Raw genomic sequence first — 19,653 nt, forward strand, 5'->3', positions numbered from 1 at the left:
CCCTTCAACAGTTCACCTAGACAACTAACTGTAGACTATGGCTGTCTAATGACTAAATAATTTCCCTATTACTACTACTCCGTTCAAGAATAATGAGAAGAAGACGAATAAAGAATCATATTTTCTTTTATTATACACATAAAAGTAACAACACTTAAAAAATACTACATTGAACATGAAAAAAGCAAATTAAACATGAAAAAATACTCTTTTTTTTAATTTATTTATAATAAAAAATACAACATTTACATAAACACTAGAAAAAAAAGCACTTTAATAAATACACTTTTTTTTTATTTATTTATAAAAATTCATCATTTATTAGAATATGCACACACACTTAAAATAATAATATCACTTTTATTTACAGCATTTTAAATTTGAAATGGGGTCCCCCCCCCTGGGGGGCAGCCGCTGTGGCGGGCCGGGAAGCGCAGCGCCGCTGGCCGGGACGCGGGGCCCGCTACGGCGGGCCGGGGGGAGCGGAGGGGGGCATTAAATAAAAGAAATTGATCTCCTTGAACAAACATTGAAAATTGTTTGTGATAAAGAAAAAAAAGAATTTAAAAATACCCATTACCCAAAAAAAACCCTCCCACCCAATTTGTACTTTTTTTTATGAATTTAAGTTAATTTTTGTAGACCGAGTTGTTTTATTTACTCTATAAATTCAACTAGGTCTGAATTTAAATAATGACCGTGTGGTATTACCTTCACACCATCCTCAAGTACATATACTTTGTCCGATATAGCCGAAATGGCGCTTTTCTCAACTCTAACGGTGTATTTTTTAAATTGTAAAGAACGAATCGCCATGACTTTCGCTCTCGGGACTAAACTACGTTCCACACAGTTTCTATACGCACTCATGTCGAAATTATTTTTTACAAATTGTGTAGGTACCCCCTTTCAAACTTGTTTGATATCCTTTTTGTGCGTTTCCACACAGTATACCTTCGGTCCAGGAAACACACAACTGGATATCAGATTGCTACCCGTTTCAGATTTTAGCATTAACAATTGATTTGGGGCCTGGGGTTTCACTAGCTCTGGGTAGCGGGATTCATCCCAATTAGTGTAGTCTATTCGTGAGTTAATATACTCGCTATTTTCCAAATCATTCTATAGATTTTCAGTTTTGACTTTTAACAGGAGTGAATCAGTGTCTCCGTAGTACACATGAAGTTGTCCCTCAATCGGCCACTGTACCTTGCATACATTATAATAAAATGAAAACATAGCTTCTTAGATATTTCAGTTATTGCACTCCCGCCTGCAATATTTTTATTTAAAACAATGTTTCTTTTCTTGCGATGTAGGAGCACCATATCAGAGTCTATGATTGTGAACGATGTGAAGTTTGGATCTGCAATGATTTGAGCACAATCTTTGGGATTGGTTACAATGTAACATCGACTTCTGTTTCGTATGCTCTCGCATAATTTACCGAAAGCTGAGTTCAAAATGAGTTTATAGACTTCTTTTTCAACTTTCGTTTTCGCTTGTGAACGCTTACTGACAAAGGTGTCAATAAACGTCTTCATGTAAGGCTTTTGATCAAATTGGAGGGCTCTTTAAATCTTTGTGACCTTGAAACCGTTGGACACCATCTATTTCAATAGCACGTGATGATCAATGATATTCTGTTTCGGGTTGTGGTCAGCAATTAGTTTTTGTTTTGAAGGTATCCAGTGTATACTCCAATCCTCTACTAAAGATACATTGTAGGGGCTCAGAGAGTCCCTACCCACTATTCTATTTATGTACGGAAAAACAAAGTCTTTTACCGAGTCATGGATTTCCATGGATATTTCACCGTCAATTTCAAAAAACCATCCCTGTGCCCCATTCTCCTCAACACTAGCAATGTCGGGGAAATTCGAAGCACACGGATTGCCAAGCCATTTAAAATTGCCACACGGCAAACAGTAGTGAGACATTGCCGATGGGTAAAGAGACTTCATATTCAAAAAAACTGCGTCCGACTTTTCATCGGTGGGCTGTCCGGTCAGATCAGTTTTCATGATACGGTTCCCGTGAAAAACATACCCACACCTCATTGATCTCTCTACAAACAGATGCTGATCTACGTCGGTGATCAGACCTATTTCCTCTTTGCTGATTTTAAGTATCAAGTCCATCACCAGATGAGAAGTGGAAAAATAATAAACTAAATACAACCCAAATTCCCCAGAGATTTTATCCGTATTCTTGCACACAATGTCCAAAAGAGTGAGTACGTCACTGGCCAAGTATAGTTTACAATAATCCCACCCATTTCTACATCCGCCCTTTGCCCAAACGCTCTTAGCAAATTCGTAGTCGCTAGTTGTGCACTCACTCTCAGTGAGAGAATTGTAAAAAGCTTTAATGGGCGGTAATGACAACTCATCTAGCCTCGATCCAGAGTTGTAATAATCATATGTATATATACCCTTACACGTTAATAAATCATACATTTCATCATCGGGGAAGCGCTGTTTGAGGAGGGGGACGCTATCCGTATTTTTGCACACAATGTCCAGAAGAGTGAGTACGTCACTGGCCAAGTATAGTTTACAATAATCCCACCCATTTTTACATCCACCTTTTGCCCAAACCCTCTTAGCAAATTTGTATCTCGCTAGTGGTGCACTTACTCTCAGTAAGAGAATTGTAAAAAGATTCAATGGGCGGTAATGACACCTCATCTAGCCTCGAGCCAGAGTTGTAATAATCATATGGATATATACCCTTACACGTTAATATATCATACATTTCATCATCGGGGAAGCGCTGTTTGAGGAGGAGGAAGCTATCAAAATTGTCACTTTTCTGTACCTGAATCAATTGACAGAAGGATTTGGGGAAGAAACTGAATGAGTCTAAGAAACAGATTTTATTCAGGCACGTGTTACCCTTGTCAACTGTTTTCCACATGAATTCTAGCAGCAGTAGCTTCTCTGATGATTTGGGTATGATATTATATGAAAAAGAACCATCTATCCATGTGTCATCTACAACTCCACCCTTGACAATACGGGCCGACACCGGTAGAACAAGCTTTAGGTCGTAATTCGAATTGTGTATAAAAACCGAAACTAAATATTGTTGTCTCACGTTTAAATTGCACGACTAATGTGCTACTTCTCCAAAGTTACTCCATCCGGGGCAATTTCCTGCTATAAATGATCATGGTCAATCACTTTTCTCCTCCCTCCCGTCCCAACACAATCATCAAATTCCCCCTTGCAAACCCAACATATTTTACGATTTTTAATGGCCAATCTGTCATCTGGTGATAGGAGCATAGGATAGTTTGTGTAACGAAGGCAAGAACTTGCACTGTTCACTGTTTTGATTAGACTGACCAATGCCGAGCTCATGCAGTCTTCACCGTCACCCAACATCTCAACTACATCCAGCACTTGCATGGTATTATTGGAATCTCGCTGCGTGGGAACGTAAGAGACCCCTATGGCTTCATCTATTTTCAAACGATTTGGATTTGACGAATAGTACATGTCTGTCAGTTTCATTTGGCAAGCTAAAGCAATCTTATTGCCCTGCGAATACTTCTTTTAGAAATTCTCAAAACGTGATATCTCTCTATCTCTACATACCATTTCGACGGGATGGTGTTCTTGTCATTTAAAGTGTTTCATGTGATGATTTAACTTTAAATCAGAGCAAAATCTTGAGAGGCATGTTGGACAGTAATAACACACACCACCCCACTTTTTACCCTCCCCCAAAACCCTACTAATATCAGTAATTGGAATAAAATGTCCAATTGAATCAGGCTCTGTGGGTGGCTTGTATAGAAGCCACACCCAATGTTCCACTGATTCAATTGAAGGAGCCCTAACTGGAAATAATACGCCCTTCTTATCGGAACGGTGGTCCTCCTCAAATTCGGTTTCATACTGTAACACTGGGACACCAACCTTTAAATATGCATTAGCCCGCTTGAAAATATCTATTCCTTTGAGTGTCACGGAAAATTGATCATTTAAACAATTAAAATCTATGGGGAACTTTAAACCCTCCCTACCATTAAATGCTAATTTATCCAACTTTTTCTTAGATGCATTATCGCGCAGGGGTCTGTATGCAGCAATTAAAATGCATACTTGAAACACTGTAGCCTCGTATCGAAACAGATTCGTTGTATTCCCTGACATCCCTCTAAATCTGAATGATATTTTAATTCAATATACCCCGCTCCCCCTCTTAAAATAAAATTCCTTTTAAATCTGCAAATATTAACGTTTAAACTTTCAATAAATAAAACCACCGACCCACTACCCCCCTCGTTATAATTTTCCCACTTAGTTTGAATGCTTTTAACCCAATTTAGAAAAACCTCCTCATAATTTGATAAATGCGGGCGAATTGCCAGCATCTCTGTGTGCAAGTATTTCGAATACAGCTCGCTCGCATTTTCATTAAAAAAATATTTTTAGTGCTATTGATGCTTTTAAACTGACCCCCACAGCCCACACCCCCATCTGTTGTTCAAGAATGGCTCGAATTTTATTAGTATATAAATGTGTAATGGCCAGGGGATCTGTTATTATATCCCCTGACACTAAAGAGTTAAAGGGGTCACCGAATTTGGCACTGTAGACCTTTGTATGGTGCAAGGCAGAGTTGGAAAGAAAAAAATCTGGAAGTGCGGATACTGGTGATGTTGCTATATTGTTATTACTACTACTACTAGTTGTATCATTAACCAGAATGGTGGGGGGTGACATAGAATTGTCAATAGAACCACCCCCAGTCTGTTCAATTGCATAGGATGGAGGTGGCATGAAATCCTCTAAGCCTGTTAGTATGTATTCCAGGGTGTTTGGGGATAGCTGATCACGCCAGCCTGTATTGTCCTGTGACGGAATTTCTTTATGAGGACCTGGTTCAGATGCAGTACTACTACTAAGAACGCCTAAATGCTCTGGCATAAATCTATCTGTCCATTCCGGGTCCTCCACCATGTCAATGTCACAAGTTAAATCGTCAAGGCTGGCCATGTCCCCAAAACAATCTTTTAGAAAACCCCTATGCCACTCCATATTTTCTAGAACTAATGTAGGCTCATCTCTAAGCTCCATTGGTGGTGCGAGGATTGGTTCAGGTCCACTAAAAGTGGATGCTTCATGATCTGACGAAGATGGCGCTGCTAATTCATTAATCTATAGAAAAAAAGGTTTATTTTCTATGTGAAATAACAACAATTTTATAAAGTTAAAAAACCATTTTCACTTTTCCACCCTACCCACAACACTTAATTCCTCCTAGCATTATCTAAACTAAATACTTGCCTCCACCCCTCCCCAGAAAGTTCAGAAAGACGCAATCCCCTATTTATGCTGAAGCATTTCAAGTCAGATGTTTAGCCTGATATTAAATAAGTGCCATTTTTCACCCCATCCTCAAAACTCAATTTCCCCCTCCTAGCCTTATTTAAGTAAATACTTGTCTCCACCCCCCCCGCCCCCAGAAAGTTCAGAAAGAAGCAAAAGAGTGCTTTCTTTCACAATAAAAAAAATTACATTGTATTCAGCTATCTCTGAGGGGAGCAGAAAAATTTAAAACAATGGTTGGGGCGGGGGATTTATATTTTAATATCTCTGAGACACACTCTTAGTGTATTGAAAAAAAATGGCGAAAAGAAACGACTAAAAATAAAGTTAGACGGAAATAGGTAGATATTTCTGTAATAAGATAGAAGGTAGGGGTAAAATACTCACATTTCCAAATTCAGACTGCATTTGTATGCCTGAAGCTCCTGGCAAAACATGAAGGGGGTGACCTCACGATCTTGAGTAGACGGGACTGATGCATTATGAGAAACCATCCACTCTCTTTTCAATTTTCTGCCAGGTTGCATAGAGGTTTGCGCAGAGCTGACACTGGCGTGAGAGGCTCCTGGATTTAAAAGTTGTGTGGTCATTGACTGGTCCAGAGCATGTGTAATGGAACATGCATATCTTATGATGGAAGGCCTTGCAGCTTGCATCAATGTGGCATCGTTCCATCTTGCTCTCTTTTCAGGGGGAGAGTAATTGTAGGAATCCTCCTCCTTAAAAAAGAAGAAAAATTTAGTATGGAAATAATGACTCCTCTTTTACAGATAAATTTCCCTCTAACGTTGATTCTGATGTTTGTAACGCTCTATGTCTTAGCGCTTTAGAAATACTTAAAAAAGCTTCTAAAGTAAAATTTTGAGTTTGGGGGGAAGGGGGATTTCAAAAACATCTTCCCATAATATAAATTATCCTCTGAAGTCAATTCTGATATTTGTAGCACTCTATCAATTAGTGCTTTAGAAATATTTAAAAAAGCTTTTAAAGTAAAATTTTGGAAAATTTTGAGTTTGGGGGGAAGGGGAATTTCAAAAACATCTTCCCATAATATAATTTGTCCTCTAGAGTCGATTCTGATATTTGTATCGCTCTATTTATTTTTTTTTCACAGTTTAAACAAGCTATGACTAAGTTTGTTAAAGACGAGCTAAAATCCAAAATTAATACAAAACTTAAATTTCTTCCCAAGAAAATACTTTGAATACGATTTGGTTGTATATCAATTCTGAGTTTAGTATTGTATTCTCTATTTAACGATTTTAATATCCACTTTTTAGTATACGATAAAGTTATACCCTATTTTCAATTTACAACATAGCTCGAACATCACTTGTACGTTGCATTTCAAAAGATTTAATTGCGTCTAATTTAATCAAAAAAGAATTTCTTTTTCAATGTGTCCTTAATCACATGTGGCATTAATCCATGGCGATAAGAGAAGCGTGTGAAGTCTGGTTCCAAAACTGACCCTTTTTGTAACATGGATTATAAACACAGATGGTTCTATTTAAGCCGATAAAGAAAACGCATTTTAAAAAATGAAGGGGAAAATGAAATTTTTTGAACGAAAAGAATTATTTCTAATGAATTAAACTTGTAAACAGAGGGGTGGGGGGAGATGTGAGTTACATAATGGTAAAAAGAGCGTATTTTAGGCTTTCTAGCGACTTTGATCATCATATTGTAGAGTGTGTAGTCTTGGAGGGAGGGCTATGCCCCCTAAAATGTGAATTTACTGGAGGAATGGTAAAATGATTTTATTTGGAAATAAATTAAGAAAATTTACTAAACTGTACTCACATTATAAATCGAAGTAGCCATAGCTTCAAAGTCAATAATATTTAATGTATTATCCTTGGTATGTTAAAACATTATGGAAATTTAATCGTAATGCATGGCTATCATATAAAAAATGTCAAGGACGAATGAAAATCACTCCTTTTTATTTGTATCCAATCACCAATCAAGTTATCGTATATGGAGCAACCTCCGCTGTCACTGATTGGCCCTAAAAAACGGATGTTGCCTCAAAAACCACTCTGGTTGTGTTATATAATCGCAATTATACTCTCAAAACATGTTTGACCACTTTATAGGTTTGCCAGCTTTTTAAAATGTGCACGTGAAACTGTAGTGCATATTCTTGTGTAATTCCATGTAAGTTTGAAATATATAGCAATATCCAGTCTGGTTGTGTTATACAATCTCGACTATACTCTCAAAACATGTTTGACCACTTTATAGGTATAAAAGATTTGCTCGCTTTTTTGCAATGTGCACGTGTAACTGTAGCGTATTCATGTACATGCTAGAGATAAGACAAATTACGCAGTCACCCGTCAAATCTCATACAAGCTTACTACCGATGAAAAATGCTAGTGCTCTTTTTAAGTAGCCAAAAAGACTATTATGTTCATATGCTCGCAGACAAAAATATAAATAGGTAGAGGGTATTCATGTTGGCTGTCAGGGAACATCCCGATAGGGGGAGGTAAGTGTTGCCAAGGACTTATCGCAGTTTTATCGACGTTTGATTGGAAATATTACATTCTATATTTGTTTTTTATATATTTACAGTTCGCGATAAGAAATGTGGGGAAGGAGCAACAAATGCTAATAGTAATCAAAAATTGTAAGAAAAAACGAGTTCTGGTAACAATATATCAAACAATCCCTGGCAACGAACTTCAAGTAAGGAGTGAATTGGCCCAATAGTGATCAACGCTAAAAAAAAACAGAATTTTGATAGGAATAGATATATCGAAAGAATAGGCTTTTTATACTGGTTCCTAATATGTTAAATCCATTAAGCTTAATATTACCCATCAAAAACTACAAGCTTAAAATAACTTGCCTGATTCTTGAAATAGGGGGAAACACCAGCTAAAAGTCAAGGAACCTTAATGAAAATTGTATCGTCAGATTTAGTGTATCAGACATCCCTATTGTAGAGTTTTCAAGCTCCCATCCTTAAAAATGGGGAAATTTGTTGTTTTATTTAGCTAAAGAAAGATACGGGTTTATTTGTTTGTTAGTTTTTTCTTTTTTTCCCCCAGGAATGATCGTATCGAACCAACGATCCTAATGGATTGGGAGACGGCTCATTTGACCGGAAATTAAAAGTACTAGTCCCAATTTTAAGTGACCAAAAAAATTAGAAGGCTAATACCCCCCCCCCCTTCCTCACCCTTTTCCCCAAAATTCATCCGATATAAATATTTAGATAGCTATTTTCTTCATTATAGTTGAAAGCTCCAAATATGTAGGTTCCAAAAATGTTCCAGATATGTAAGATTCATCAAGTTTAATTTAACCCATACGAAGCAACAAGCCTAATAAAACTTATCTCAAAATTTTTAGATAGCCATTTTGTTCATTATAGTTGAAAGCTCCAAATATGTAGGTTCCAAAAATGTTCCAGATATGTAAGATTCATCAAGTTTAATTTAACCCATACGAAGTAACAAGCCTAATAAAACTTATCTCAAAGTTTGTAGATAGCCATTTTGTTCATTATAGTTGAAAGCTCCAAATATGTAGGTTCCAAAAATGTAACAGATATGTAAGATTCATCAAGTTTAATTTTACCCATACGAAGCAACAAGCCTAAGAAAACTTATCTCAAAATTTTTAGATAGTTCATTATAGATGAGAAGTCCAATAACTATGTGTTTTTAAGGGATTACAAAATCAAGCAGTCTAAAAATTTGTCTAAAAATTTACAAAATTTGTCTAAAAAATTTAATTTTTCGCTTCAGAACCAAGGCGTGTATATTAAGAAGTATTTATAATCTTATCATTTTTTGCAGGAAATAGTAATATAAAAGAACCGTTTTAAATAGTTTTCTTTTTCAGTTTGTTCTCTGATGGTCAAGATGTGACAGGCAACACAATTCTGAACTTTTTCGGAGCTGCACTCCTTTCACAATTGTTCTATGTAATTGGTGTCGGTGGAGCAGGATACTTACAGGTAATTCTGGTTTCAAAAGAATTCTGGTTAAATGTACGCTGTAAATGGACTACTTTCACAGTTGTTCTGGGTAATCGGAGTCGATGGACCACGCTACTTTATTCTAGTCACTTAGTCTGTAAAACAGGATTGTTCGTGCAAATTTGGAAAAAAGTATAAAACTTGGTCCACATATGCAGTTTGATGTGTTCTTTCGAATGAGACTGGAACACAATTGATCTGACCATCCTAAGGGGGAAAAACATTAGGTAAAATTCACCCAAAGGGGGAAATGCGAAAAAGTATCTTTTTGTCTTTTTCAGCTTAATATTTGGTGATTATATTCGTTATTAGATTATAAACTGAAGAGAAAAAGTCTTTGGATTTTTCCAACACCCTGGGGGGGGCGGGGGCGAAATTGAATCAGCAGGGGGAAATGAGAAATGCTTGATTTTGAAATTTTTAACTCGACATTCGGTTTTTATTCTCGGATATTAGAATAGGAAAAAAGAAGAAAGTAATGGAAAGTTCCCGCAGTGCCGTAGTAACTTACGGGTGGGGGGGGGGTCAAAGGGGCGAAAATGGTCACGAATGGCTTCGATTTTTATCTTTTCCTTACAAAATATTTCCAGTATCCTTAAAAATTCCAAAAGAATTACTGTCAATGCCAGAAACATTACTGCTGTTTCTCCGTTCACCCATATTTCTGAAGTCAGTAGCCCTCGGTGCAAGAGTCGATGAACCGAAAAACTGAGTCGGCGATGATTCATCGTTTAGTACGTAAACAAATGTGAACCGGATTATACGATGAAAAGCTAAGTCTTTACCCTGTATAGATTGACTTTATTGTTATTTTATCAATTTACTCGGATAGGGGTTCTGTGACTCATTGACCTCATCTTGAAGAAAAAGCTTGGCGCTATCTGTGCTGAAAAATTATACTTCCATAGAGTTTGTGCTTAGTACTTTTGACATTTGAAAGTCCATATTAACGGCGATCCTAGTTGTGTAAGTTAGGTTCTTTACTGATAACGAGCGTTGCTTACTCCAGTTCAGGTCGATAATACGCCTTATTGACCTGGCTCCTTTTGGGCTAAGGAAATACTGTAATGCAGTTCAGGTACCCATAGGTTATCACACAGTTCGAAAGACAAAACACACTTTTTTCTTCCGTGGCAATGGATCATGGGCATGAACAGATCAACGAGAAAATGAAAGGAACAGCCGGTTTGATTGGACTCACCGAAAACCTAGATGCCAAGCTTTGATGGATCACATCAGGTCCCGATTTTCAAAGTACCGTTGAGGAGTATGAAGAAAGTTTCACAAACCATTCTTCTGAACAAAACTTGAAGCATCATAAAGACACACCAAAATTACAGATACGATTCATGTGCCATGTTCAGGACTTCCATCAATTCATTGATGGAAGGGGCATTCCATTTGCTGAATCAGAAAACGACCTTCGTACCCTTGAAACGATGAAGGTCCCAGCCATTTAAACATTTGCCTCTCAATTACTTGGACTATCTGTCTTGGCTTTTCTCTGTCTACAATTACCCAGCGTCTTGATGCAACCTATTGCAAAATACCTGATAACTTCAATTCAAAACTCCCTCTTCATACTCCTCAACGGCACTTTGAACATCGGGACCTGATGTGATCCATCAAAGCTTGGCATCTAGGTTTTCGGTGAGTCCCAGTAACATAGTAGCCTACACAGTGCCAAGAAAGCATACAAAACTGGACTCGATCAATATAAAAAGTTTACCGAAGTGCGACTGACACAATGCTCCACGCCAGTCATAGATGCTATTAAGAAAAATAACCTGCCACTATTCACAAGTGTGATAGCCAAGAAACCGTCAAAGGTGAATAAAGAGATTTCTAGTCTGAAAAACAGTTGTTCTTTGTTTGGTAGATTGTACGTTGTCCGCCAGTCTCGCGATGGCAACATGAACGAGTTTTTTAAGCACGAGAACCAGCCCATTCCCCCTGCACTGTCCGACAGCAGATCCCTTGGGAAAACTGCAAAATCTTACCTTACAACTTGTTTAGAAGCATTGCTGGGCATACCAACTACTATTACTCGAATCAGTGCAAAAGTATTCGATGGATCAGTCTTGGTTCATATGCTTGCACCTGGCTCCTGAAAATTTTTCAAAGATTACTCGGACACAGTTTTTCTACCGTACATTCATATCCAACTAGAGACGGTCCGTCGGATCGACGTTATATGGGACAGGTACATCAAAAGCAGCTTTAAGAAAGGAGAAAGTGAAGGGAGAGATTTTGGACAGTGAGTCAGCCTAAGAATATCGACGAACCATCACGAGAACCAGTCCATTCCCCCTGCACTGTCTGACAGCAGATCCCTTTGGAAAACTGCAAAATCTTACCTTACAAATTGTTTAGAAAAATTGCTGGACATACCAACTACTATTACTCGAATTAGTGGAAAAGTATTCGATGGATCAGCTTTGGTTTATATGCTTGCACCCGGCTCCTGAAAATTTTTCAAAGATTACTCGGACAGAGTTTTTCTACCGTATATTCATATCCAACTAGAGACGGTCGGTCGCATTGTCGTTATATGGGAAAGGTACATCAAAAGCAGCTCGAAGAAAGAAGAAAAAGAAGGGAGAGATTTTGGACAGCAAGTCAGCCTAAGAATATCGACTCCCATCCCTCAAAACTGGGCTGATTTCCTCCGTACCGAAGGAAACAAATAGCAACTGTTCTTCCTGTTAGCAGACCGCTTGGCAAGCATGAATTTGTTTGTAAAAGAAGTTTATAGCTCAAAGGATTCAGATGTTTTGCCTTCGTTGTCAGCTGCTCAAGATTATTTGGTCCCTTGCGATCATGAAGAGGCAGATACGCGAATTATCCTCCACGTTTGTCACTGTTACCTGTCTGGTCACCTACAAGTTATGATAGGAACCGTTGATACAGATATGCTCGTGCTAGCTGTGGCCGCTTGCTCATACCTCCCACTTATTGAGCTCTGGGTGAAATTTGGTGTGAAGCAGCAGCACAGAATCATCTTAGCTCATGAAATTTATCATACGCTTGGCCCCCAAAAGTCAAAATCTTTGCCTGGTTTCCACGCGTTTACAGGCTGCGATACAGTATCTTCCTTTTCTGGCATTGGAAAGAAGAAAGCCTTTGAGATCTGGAGAAGTTATCCTAATACAACTGACGCATTCTTGGATTTGTCGTCTGCGTCGACTGCTACTGCTCCCACCCCGTTCAGAATCCTCCTTCCTCCTCTGAATTTGGATGGAAGCTCGTAAATGATGAGTGGCATCCTGTCTGGACGACGCTACCCGAGGCTTCCAAGGCGTGCAAAGAACTGGTCAAATGTGGCTAGAAGAAAACCTGCAAGCCACCATGCAAGTGCATGAAGACTTCACTACCGTGCACTGATCTGTGGGCCTGTAATGGAGTGTGCTACAGATCTGACGCCAACAACGAATAGGCTGCTAAACCAGGGCACCAACTGCGTACCACTTTTCTTTTTTTTTTTCTTATTTTCACCTTTTTTTTATCTCTTCTTTCAGTGATTAAAATCATATCTTTAAACGAAAGTTATAGTAGTGCATTTGACTCTTAAAGGAGTGGAAACGAGGAGGGGGTGGGAGCAGGCCAAGTTTCGCGTGTCACAGCTGTCATCCCCGGTTTCCTTTGTCCAGTGTTTGCCACCTACTCCCAGTAGAGTCATCATAACCGCTGCAGCCAAAATTGAAAAGAAACTCAGTTTGGCATTTTCCCCTGCCCCCCCCCAGTTTCCCATCTTTCCCCTATCCAGGATTTAGGAAATAACACTGTACCACTCGATCTTGAGAATGCCCCCTAAAATGGCGAGAACAAACTTAGAGATAACAGATCAGAAATTTCCCTTCTTTAGCATTTCCCCCGGGGGAAATATTTAACTCTGTTTCCCCCCTCCCAGGACATCCTCAGCACTTTCACCATGGCATTAAATTAGTGACTATATAAGATTAAATAAAGAAACCGAATACCTTTTTGAAATAGGTAAAAACAAATATTTCCCGTTTCCCCCCTGTTAGGTGGATTTCAATCCCCCCCACCCCTCCCTTTGATAGTGGGACACTCCAAGAACCTTTTCCATTACTTTGCTTCAATTTCTGAAGCAAACACACGGAATATCAAGCTAATACAGGGAAAAAGAATGTTTTTTTGCTTTTCCCCCTTTTGGGTGAATTTTACCCCCTGTTTCCCCCTCTTAAGGTGGTTACATCACTTGTGTCTCAGTGTTATTCAAAAAAGCACATCAAACTGCCCCTGTAGAGCAACTTTCACACTTTTTTCCAATTTTACACGAACCTTTGACTAAACGACTAGACTACTTACTGTTAGTTTTCGCTTAAAGATTAGTATGTTGTTTTTTTTTATTTTGACTAAATTCACTGGTATTGATGAAGGTATTTTAGTGAAAAAAAATGAAGAAAAATAATTTCGAACATTATTCCCACATCTTATTTAAAATATAAACGAAGGGAAAAAAATTCAAATATAAAATGGGTAGAATTTCTTATAAAGCAGCTTAATTTTCTTAATATGGAGGTAAATTTTGATTGTATCGTACACTGTACCGGTATGTCAGTTTCTTTTATGTGGGAAGGACTTCTTCAAATTTCCACTTCAATATTTAATTTTGTCAAATCTTTCGGAATTTTGCCGCAAAGTTTCCAAGGCCTAAGTTCCCCTTGTATCCATTTCTGGTATGGAATTTGTTTTCCCGTTGAAAACAAATACTCCAAGTGTGAATGGAATTTTGCCACAAAGAGATGTTTCTTCAATATCCCTTTTATTCCTGTTGTAGAAGTTTTGTTTAAGTCTAAACTTTCTGCGCTTTTCTTTTTATTTACATTTTATATATTTTGTTTTTGTTAATATTTTAAACTTTTATTTTCCTTTGCTATTGTTTTCCCATTGAAGAACCATTTCGAGGTATGAAACTGAAAAATCCGAACCATACTGCTGATACTGGAACAATAGCCAACTGTTTCTATCAAAAGTTTTCCCCCGTTTTTGTATTATTTTTTATTTTTTCAAAAGTATATTTTATGCTTTATGCTACATTTTAATGTTTTTTTTGTTTTGTTTTTTTATTGTTATAAGTTTTCCTTATTATAAATGTAAATAAAACAAACTGCAGGCGTATTCTGTCAAAAAAAAATAAAATAAAAATAACAACAACAAAAAACACTGTGTTAACGCAGGTCCTAAGTGAGAGCTCTCTGTTTTATCGATCGGTGACACAAATCTCTGGATTCCTCATTTTTAGTTTATCCTTTCTTATTTGCTACAGTTTTCAACGCCTGCACATAACTCCGAACTTGCTAAAACGCCAGTGTTCCCTCTAGATCCTTCTTAAAATCCATTAACCATGTGAAGTTTACCGAAAAAAATCTGCAGATTTCGTTTTGAATTCAGTAGTGCAGGGTTTGTCCGGAAAGTAATAGGACTGAGTCGATTTAAAAACATATATTGAGCCAGTCATTACAATTCTTTAAAAACTTTCAAAATAGGCTCCTTCTGCGTCAATGCAGCGCTGCCAGCATGATTTCCAAGCATTGAAGGCGTCACGGTACGCATTCTCCGGAATAGCTTTGAGAGCCGCGGTGCATGCTGCTTGGATCCCCTCTGTCGCCTGAAAATACTTACCTTTCATCGGCCTTTTCAGGCGAGGAAACAAAAAAAAGTCCGGAGGCCACATCTAGACTGTAGGGCGGCTGCGGAAGCGTTGGGATGCTGTCCTTGGTCAGGTAGCTGTTCACGAGAAAGACGGTATGAACCAGGGTGTTGTCGTGGTGCAAATTCCAGTCGCCTGCGATGTCTGTCGGACCCGACTGACCCTTCGTTTGAGTCTCTTGAGCACTTCCACATAAAACTTGGCGTTGACGGTTCGTCAAGGAGGAACAAATTCGTGGTGGACGATGCCTTTGATGTGAAAAAAGATAATGAGCATCGTTTTCTCTTTGGATTTGCTCATTCTTGCCTTTTTTGGGAGAGGAGACACCAACGTGTGCCACTCAGAAGATTGCCGCTTTGTCTCGGGATCATAATCAAAGATCCAGCACTCGTCACCTGTGATTACGCTATGCAAAAATTGGGGGGCACTTTCACAAATGTTCAAATTTTCTTGGCACACTTCCACTCGTCGCAATTTCTGGTCGTCAGTGAGGACTTTTGGGACCATCTTAGCGCACAACTTGCGTATGTTCAAATGCACCGTCACAATGTCATGAACGACAGATTTTGGTAAATTTAACATTTTGACAATTAAACGAATACTTAGTTGACAGTTTGAGTTCAAAACTTTGCGCAAACGAGTCACATTGTCGGTTTTTGTCGAAGTTGAAGGTCTTCCAGCACGGTCTTCATTGGCGACCTCTTCCCGATCCTCCCAAAAGGCCTGGTACCACCGAAACCGCATTTCTTGCTAGAGCAACATCTGGGTAAGCCTGCTTGATCATATCAAACATCGCTGTCGCAGATTTACCGAGTTTCACACAGAATTTAATCGCGTACCTCTGCTCTAGCGAACGCTGCATTTTCGGCTTGCGCCACTCACAGAAAACACGTCACGCAAAAATGCTTATCCTGGCTTTTCAGGTGCTGGGAGACAACTGACCAGCAGCTCGTTTGGTAGCTAGGAAAGGATTCTACCAAATCCAGTCGGAGCGCGCACGCTCCGAAGTACAGTTGTGGCGAAAGAAAATTAGTCCTATTACTTTTCGGACAAACCCTGTACATGGTCCAAGTACATGACCGCAAAAGCCCGGTAACTTTTTTCGTCCTAATCGTTCACAGGTACAAGATTGGAGTTTCGCAGATGTTTAATACTTTTTTTTTATTTTGCCGGCGAGTAAGGTTCTCAAAATTTTTCTTCTTTTAAGGGTTTGGTCCAAGGGTTTGTTCACAGTTACAAGATTGGAGTTTCGCAGATGTTTAAAACTTTTTTCTATTTTGCCGGCGAGTAAGGTTCCCAAAATGTTTCTTCTTTTAAGGGTTTGCTCCAAAACCCTTGTAATAAAAAGTGCCAATGTCCAATACCACAGACGAAAGAAAGCGCAGATCATTTTGTATCAAAATTTGGGTATGACGACCCGTTGACGTCGAACCAAAAATTAGAATTTGTAGTAGAATCGTCTGGTTATTTGGGGTAAATGTTATAAGGAAAAGGTGAATATTGTGTTTTTAATTGGATTTTGCTTTTTCCGTTGGTATTTTGTAGATGCCGTAACTACATTCTTTTGTCCATAGCAGACATTAAATTTCGTAGGTCTGCAGAAAAATCAATAGATATGAGCAATAGACATTTCTTTTCCATTATTTTTTGTGCCTAGGCTCTGCTGCATATAATAAGCATGAAAGCTGCTTCCATGAATTATGAAACTGAAAAAAAATTATTCCACATGTTTTCTAATCTGATTTTAGATATAACAAGGCAGACATTACTCGATCCATAGTAAACACAAATCACAGAAAAAAAGACCACTGCCTTTACTTTTTTGTTATAAAGTCTGCTTTGATGCCATTGGCTTATGTTTGTAACGACAATCGCCATAATTTGTGGCCAGTCACACTATTTCTTAAGCATACGTTAGAAAGAGTAGTCAAATAATTCCACCAGAAAAGTTTTCTAGGAAAATTTTGTGATTTTTAAAAAATTCATTAATTGTTCATATAAAAATCCCATCTTGTAAGATCTTCATAGTGTAAATATCTAACTGGAGCTCGAGTCTACTTAGCACTCACTAAGCTACCGACAAAATTTGATTCGTAAGATTACGCAACATAATATAAAGTCTTAACTTAAGCTAGTGTGAATGGTTTTACGGCGTAGTGTGAAAGAACTATTAGAACTAAAGAACTTAAGTCCCTATACTGTAAATTCATATCAATGCCTTTTACCACTCCTTGATCAAACACAAAGAAAGAGAGAGTTTATTTTCCCTCAGGGCGGCCGTACCCAACCAGGAATCCTAGTATATTGGTAAGGAGCCAGTAATAAATCCAGGGGGGTGAGGGGATCCCCCCCTAGTGTAGTCTAAAGTAGTGTAATTTACTTAATTAACTCAAGTTTGCGTTAATTAAACTTGCTCCTAACGCAAGTTTATCGTATCAACCTATTTTGCATCCCCCCCCTCCCTAAAAAAAATCCTGAATCCGCCCCTGTAGGGAACTCATTCAAACAGAAATCAAAAGTCCTAGCGCCTTTTTTTTAGACGATTTTGATTATTTTACAAGTTTTATGCAAAAAGATGTAAACTATAATTTTAAATTGTTTTTATTTTGAAAGGATGAGAAATTTGTAATGTTTTGAATACCAGTAATTTGCTTATAGTGACCACTCAATGATTAATGCTACTTGGACTGATGAGGAAATAGTTTAGAATTTAATCTGTAGTCTATTTGATGACTGTGATAATACAGTGACGTAAGGAATGTTTAAATACTTCTTGGGGTAAAAGTGTCCCAAACTATAAACTTCAAAAAATACTAAAATATTTACATAAATACTAATACTATAAAACTGCAGAGAAAGAGTTCGTGCCGCAGTAAAGTGACGTTTCCTGCCATTTCTTTGTGATTTGCGACAACTTTTGCCCGAAAGAGTAAATTTAAAGTGAAAATGCAATCAAGAGAAAATTCTGAGATGGCCAGTCAATTTAAAGCTATTTGATAACTAGGTTACTTCAGATTCTCTAGATAACTTCAGATTCTGATAACTGGATAACTTCAGATTCCCAGTTTCAGAAACAATAATAGCACGATGACGTATTTGTTTTTGAATATGCATCCAGTCCATACAAAACATACGATTGATAAAGCCAATTAAGTAGTAAGTTTTTTTCTTCAAATGCAAGTACAAAGCAACATTAAAACTTAAAACGAGCAAAATTATTTTTAGAATGAGGGAGATTCCACCCCTCTCTTTACATTAAAGTTGTACAAGCGCTCTATTGATTACATGTATGAGTGCAGTGGAAATATCAATTGGTAATCGTAACTTTTCTACAATTCGATTTACTTGTCTTCGTTCTTGAAGTCTTAAGACAAGAAGTTAAGCTTCAGTATAAAGAGAGGAGGGGGCAAATCCTCCTCATATACACGATGATTTCTGCTCGTTTTAATATTATTCTTTAATATTTTTTTTTTTATGAAACTGTTTTAAATTTATTTGCACGGAATTCCATGTCACTGTTTAGTGAGTCTCTGTACATGTCTACATGCGTAACCCTGAAGCTTAATGTCTGAAAATAAAAAGGTATGTAGAGTCATGACCTAGATATTTAAGCGCACACATGAAGCTGAAAAAATCTCATGGATCAAATAGCCCTCCTCCTGTATTCCTTTCCATTTTGACTATCAATTTTGGCCACTTCCCTAAAAATCTAACCATTTTAAAACGTCCTCCCAATACAATCTGAAGTGTCCACAGTGTAGCTATTACTGGTGGGCAATTAAAAAGAATTAATCCTGGACAGACATCTTTGTTCATTCAGAGTGTATACCATGGCCACCCAAGCTGGGACCGAAAACCCTTTTAATCCTAATTGTCAACGGTTGGCAATTAAAGTTTTCTACCCCCAATTCGAATAAGTAACTGGGACCAGGATTTTTAAGCAATGAGACATAAAACTCAACCAGCCATGTAATAGCGAAAAAGCTCATCGAAATAGCTGATAGATTTTAATTATAATAATTTGAAAAAACAAAGTTTTCCGAGGGAAGTAAGGAGCGAAGTTGAAACTTAAAACGAATAAAAATTATTAATTCACATCCTATCTAGCATATATCAATAAACCTAATTCAGATAAATCAACTGGTGATATTTCTCTATGTTTGTAGAATTACAGAAAACTAGCGCTTTACTGAAAACACAAAAAATATGAGAGTTTTGGTACGGAAAAAGCAAACCTTTTAAGGGCACTTTTAACAATTTAAAAGTAAAATATTTTTCGATTGTTGCTTTATTTATTTGTTTCTTTTAATTTGGCATCACTTCTGCACAATGAGCTCAGTTCAATGATTGACTGTTGTTTTGGATCTGAAAAGGACATTTCATGATTATTTTGTAGACAAGTTCGAAGTGAAGGAATCTTATTAGGACAACAGACTCGCTTTAAAATTTGTATCCCAACTTAAAATTCTCCGTTTTATAGAGAGAAATAGTCGGATCTCCATAGTTCATATTACAGTTGATATGTTCTTCATTTTGAGCTATACTAGATAAGACCAAGATGTTAAAATCAATGATAAATCAATCCATTATTTTATATGCGGTGCAATGATTTTAAACTTCTAATTTTTATGCCAAGTTCT

General features: G+C 37.7%; 1 protein-coding gene across 1 annotated transcript in view; it reads left to right on the forward strand.

Moving 5' to 3' along the window:
* LOC148956149 (uncharacterized) overlaps positions 1–19,653 on the forward strand; it is an 84,194-nt gene that overhangs the window by 62,532 nt on the left and 2,009 nt on the right. The window contains exon 2 of the mRNA XM_089096109.1: positions 9,201–9,315. Coding sequence (XP_088952235.1) covers positions 9,201–9,315 — 115 coding nt within the window. The remainder of the gene's footprint in view (positions 1–9,200; positions 9,316–19,653) is intronic.

Source organism: Artemia sp. Qi Xiang Cuo, chromosome 1 (genome assembly GCF_049724085.1).
Source record: "Artemia sp. Qi Xiang Cuo chromosome 1, ASM4972408v1, whole genome shotgun sequence".
Lineage (NCBI taxonomy): Eukaryota > Metazoa > Arthropoda > Branchiopoda > Anostraca > Artemiidae > Artemia > Artemia sp. Qi Xiang Cuo.